The sequence below is a fragment of the Anastrepha obliqua genome, chromosome 2 (genome assembly GCF_027943255.1).
Source record: "Anastrepha obliqua isolate idAnaObli1 chromosome 2, idAnaObli1_1.0, whole genome shotgun sequence".
Classification (NCBI taxonomy): Eukaryota; Metazoa; Arthropoda; class Insecta; order Diptera; family Tephritidae; genus Anastrepha; species Anastrepha obliqua.
The window spans coordinates 78,019,388-78,023,907 of record NC_072893.1 but is presented as its reverse complement, the minus strand read 5'-3'; the positions used below and the strand labels follow the sequence as shown (position 1 = coordinate 78,023,907).

The following is a 4,520-nucleotide window of genomic DNA, read 5'->3' as shown; positions in this document are numbered from 1 at the left end:
ATCAACAAAGTTTTAATTTTTAATTCAATACTTGACATTTTTCATTGACTCTGTAATAACTCTTCCGATTTATGTGAAGGCGAATTATTTCATCCCATATATCGCTTCTCAAAGAGACGTTGTGTTCTTTTATTTCATGTAAATTACGAAATGAGTGTAAAATATTGTAGTTGCTGCCTTGATCCATAACCAGTTCACCGTACCGCTTTCCTAGAAGTATAAACAGTTTATTTGTGTAACAAAGCAAAGAAGGTCATAAATACTTAGGTCCAGCAGACGATCCCAAAATTTTGGTTTAAATAGAGCTATCGTATCTTCGATAGGACAGGCCAGTGGTACATACAGGTCACATACGTTTCTAGCTTGTTGCGGCATTAGTTGTTTGGCAGGAAGTCCAAACTAGAGATCGAAGAACAGCTCGTCCAATCCAACCTCATATAGCCTTGGCAATTTTGAAAGGATGGTCTACCATGGAGAAATTATTATTTTTTATGTGTCTGTGTTTACACTACATATGTTAAATACCCTGAAACTATTATAAAGGCGCCACATTTTGATAAGTTTAGACTATTTACTTATTTATATTTCAATTTCAATTTTTTTTAGGATAAAATGTAGTTCGTTCTATAACAAATACCATCATAACCCAAGCCACAAATTTTGTACAAAGTTCATAAAAATTCTAGAAATTTTCGTCAAAACTTCAACATTTTTAATCAGCATTTTTTTTTATAAAAATTTGGAAATGCAGTTTTGTAGCCCACAAATTTTTAGTATAACTAAGTGCAACAACTGATTTTTCATCACGATGATGTTTTTTCGTCTAACAAAAAATTTCGTGCATTCTTTTATAATAATGTCGGGGAGTATATACAAGTAAGACCGCGTCGAGAAAAAGGTGGTTAACGACCAAAGTCAACTTTTTGAGATAAACTCATTTAAAGTGTCTTGTAAAGTTTGGGCGAAAATACTAAGAGTAATTTTTGTCTTCAAACAATCCATATTTTCATAGTAAATTCATTTGAAGCGTAAAACTATAATAAAACTGTCGAGGACGAGGAGTTCCTCCCCATAAGTTTGCCCCATAAAGGATGTAAGCGTCAATTATATTAACATTTTTAAAAGTTCGAGCCAGAAACTTTCTTCTTGTTGCATTTTAAGATTTTATTTGATATAATGCAATTTATTGAGTCAATTGACATAAACAACATCAAGAAGATGGACAACATTTCTTTGACGTACATTTGGGCTCTTTTTTCTGTATTTTTCAAATATTTTTGATCATTCTTGGCGTTATGGCATCGAATATTCCTTACGAATATTGACATTCAGAGAGTCGGGTGTTTAGCACATATTAGTGTACAATTTTCCCATTATGCAGCCCCACAGCCAGAAGTCCGGCGCTTGCAAATCTGGCGAGCCAGGAGGCCAGTTGAAATCGCCGTTTTTGGAGATAACTCGCCAAGAGAACAGTGTCTTGAGTAAATTCATCGTCTGTCGCCGCATATGGCATGTTTTGCGCTGTCCTGTTGCAGCCAATAGTCCGCCATCTAATCGGCCGCCATTAACAGTTACGATACGGCCTTTGCCATCCTCGAAAATAATTGACCCATAATGCTCGAAACGCATACACTACTCCAAACATCATACAGAGGTTTGCTCATGCGCGACTTAAGGATCCCCAGTGCTTCAGAACTGCTTTATAGCCCACTGAATTTTTCCATAATAAAATGTAAACTTTAAGTAGTCCAAGATTCGCGTTGATTTTTGACAATTTTTTGCAGACGGTGTTGGGTGTATTCCTCCATATAAAAAAAATGTTGACCAATCATTACATGGAAATGTATAAGGTCGCCAGCAAAAAAATCCGCAAAATAACGCAATACATACGTTTACTTGACAAATGTCAAAGATGACATAAAAAAAAATATCTTCACTACTGACATCTCGGCATCATTTTTGAAATACCCCTTATAATTATATTCATTGTGCTAATTCCTAATATGCAATAATCGTATTACATTTTCCCTAGAATTCCCAAATGACGAGCCATGCTAAATTTGCTCTGTAAAAATGAGTCCATTGACGAGCAAACGACGATTAGCTCTAATTGGAGTAATTTGGAAAATATCATTATGAATGTAGGTACCTTTAAAAAGAGTCTCTCTGTAATTTGAAATGGAAACTTTTACTTTGGAAATTTTTACCTAAATTATGTTCTACAGATTTCGCAGCCATGTGAAGATATGATGGTGGCTTGTCGATTTGCCGCCAATGAATACGATTGCACAAAATACTTTATAACGATAATCACCGATGAAGGCCTGTGTTGTGTATTCAATATGGTGCATCCTAAATTTATGTTTATTTCACAGTAAGTTTGGACATTTACATACATTTAATTTCAGCGAATGTCTTCTACAGTTAATATCCATCCGTAATCCACGCAGCATACCGCTTAGCATGCACAATATTCCCGGTAGTGAATATCAGCCGATTGACTGGTACGCAGAGAGCGGTTACCCCGCCGATTTACCAGAAAAATACTATCCACGTCGCATAGCGGGTACGGGCGAATCACTGGGTCTCTCCATCACACTAGACGTGGAGGCTGACAAGTATTATTGCTCGTCGACGAGTAGTGTTGGCTTCAAAATTTCACTGCACAGCCCGAACGAGTCACCAAACGTGCACGAAACTGGTGTGTTAATTGCGCCTGGCAAGGAGACTAAAGTGCGTGTACGTCCCGATAAAACGGAGACCACTCAAAAGTTGCGCTCGGTGGCCACCAAATACAGGCGCTGCCTATTTCATGACGAACGAAAATTACTTTATTTTGCACACTATACACAGCGTAATTGCGAAATGGAGTGCATAGCAGAAATGTTGTTGCAACATTGTGGCTGCATTAGCTTCTATATGCCGAAAATCTATAAGAATGCGACGATTTGTAATATCGATGCGCTGCATTGTGTGGAGAAAGTGCGTTTGCGGAAAGATCCCTCGATTGGTTCTTGTCTGGATGCCTGCTGGCCGAGTTGTTACGACTTGACATTTCTGGTGGATGTTTTTGCCATACCGTTATCGAGTGATGGATTTTTTATTGAAAACAAACGTGTACAACGGTATAATAGGAGTTATGCTAAGAAGAATATCGCTGTGGTCAATATGTACTTTAAAGAGTACTCTTTTCGGAGCAGCATACAAACAGAGTTCATAGGCACGACTGACTTTTTGTGTAAGAGCACATATGAGAGATAACTGCTTATTAACATATTTACGTATATAGTATATATGTAAATAAGTAGAAGTAATATTGAATTTAAAAAACTTTTTGCTTTTCCATTCTCAATAACAGCCGCCGTTGGTGGACTTATGGGTTTATTTCTGGGCTTCAGCTTCATCTCAATAGTTGAACTGGTTTACTTTGCCATCATACATCCGATACGCACCTTGCTGCAGTTCGAATGCACCAAGAAGCCGGCTGTGGTTGCGGACAAGCTGATTTCGTGTAATAAAACAGCGATACCCCGACGTTGGTCGTCAGTTCAGCGATATAAGCGATTGCGAAAGTACTTGCGGCTACGTGGAATTTACAGCAAAGCGAATAAAGCAATGAAACACAAGTTAGTTTATACACGCTTGAACAATAATGCCGTTAGGAATATAACGGAGGCAGTGAAACAGGAGCAGGAAATAAGAAAGTAGCTTTTGGAGATGGCGGGAAAAATTAAAATTATATTTAATAATGTACGAGGGGAGGTCTAAAAGTTCATGGAATAGACAGATCGAAAAGAAAAGTAGTTTTTTTAATTAACGCTACTCGGCGACCCAATCTCTTATATGTGTGTATATATGTATTTAAATGAACAATTTTCTTTTCTTATAATTTATACCCGCCCTAACCATATATTCGAATACTATAAAACTTTGGTTAGTTATTGTAAGCATGTTTGGATAAGTTTACTTAATTGTTCAGATCCGCTAGAGGGCGTTGTGCTCAAGATATCAATGGAATTTGTATTTATAGCACGATTTAGTTCATACTCGCATTAATACAATACGAGTTTTCATTACAATATATTTTTGTTGAAATGACCACCAGCGAGGATCTGCTGTAGGTGTCGTATCCTAGTGCACTACTGTTGGATAACAGCCATTGATAGTGAACGCAGCACTTTGCGCACCTTCGAAGAAATAAGTTTCATCGACACCAATGAATTAAAATCTATGCCAAACGGAGACTTTTTCGGAGTTTAGATGCAACTGGTGAATCTCCTCTCGATTTTGATGCCCCAAGTTCGGCAATTTTCTTGTTTATGAAACCACTTAACCAGAAATGAGCCTTAATATTGAATTTGATTTAATTCGCGAAATGAGTGTGATAATTAATTTTCAGAATTTGTTGAATTGCTATACGTACACTTGTGTTTACAAAAATAGCAGCGTAACATATTGCAATGTCTTTACTATTTATTTATTTTTTATCAATTTTTTGATAGTTTTTGTTTTATAAAAAT

At 36.8% G+C, this 4,520-nt stretch overlaps 1 protein-coding gene across 1 annotated transcript; it reads left to right on the top strand.

Moving 5' to 3' along the window:
• The first annotated feature begins 2,051 nt into the window (after positions 1-2,051).
• Positions 2,052-3,708, top strand: LOC129238224 (pickpocket protein 28-like). Its single transcript, XM_054873265.1, has 4 exons — positions 2,052-2,141; positions 2,226-2,374; positions 2,451-3,238; positions 3,359-3,708. Exons 1-4 carry the CDS (start codon positions 2,052-2,054, stop codon positions 3,706-3,708), a joined length of 1,377 nt encoding a protein of 458 aa, XP_054729240.1.
• The last annotated feature ends 812 nt before the right edge of the window (positions 3,709-4,520 follow it).

Excerpts from the sequence above, each read along its gene's own strand:
- LOC129238224 (XM_054873265.1), top strand. The coding sequence starts at position 2,052 with ATGCTAAATTTGCTCTGTAAAAATGAGTCCATTGACGAGCAAACGACG. Across the intron at positions 2,142-2,225 it reads TGGAAAATATCATTATGAAT|ATTTCGCAGCCATGTGAAGA; the intron begins GTAGGTACCTTT and ends TATGTTCTACAG. Across the intron at positions 2,375-2,450 it reads AAATTTATGTTTATTTCACA|CATACCGCTTAGCATGCACA; the intron begins GTAAGTTTGGAC and ends TAATCCACGCAG.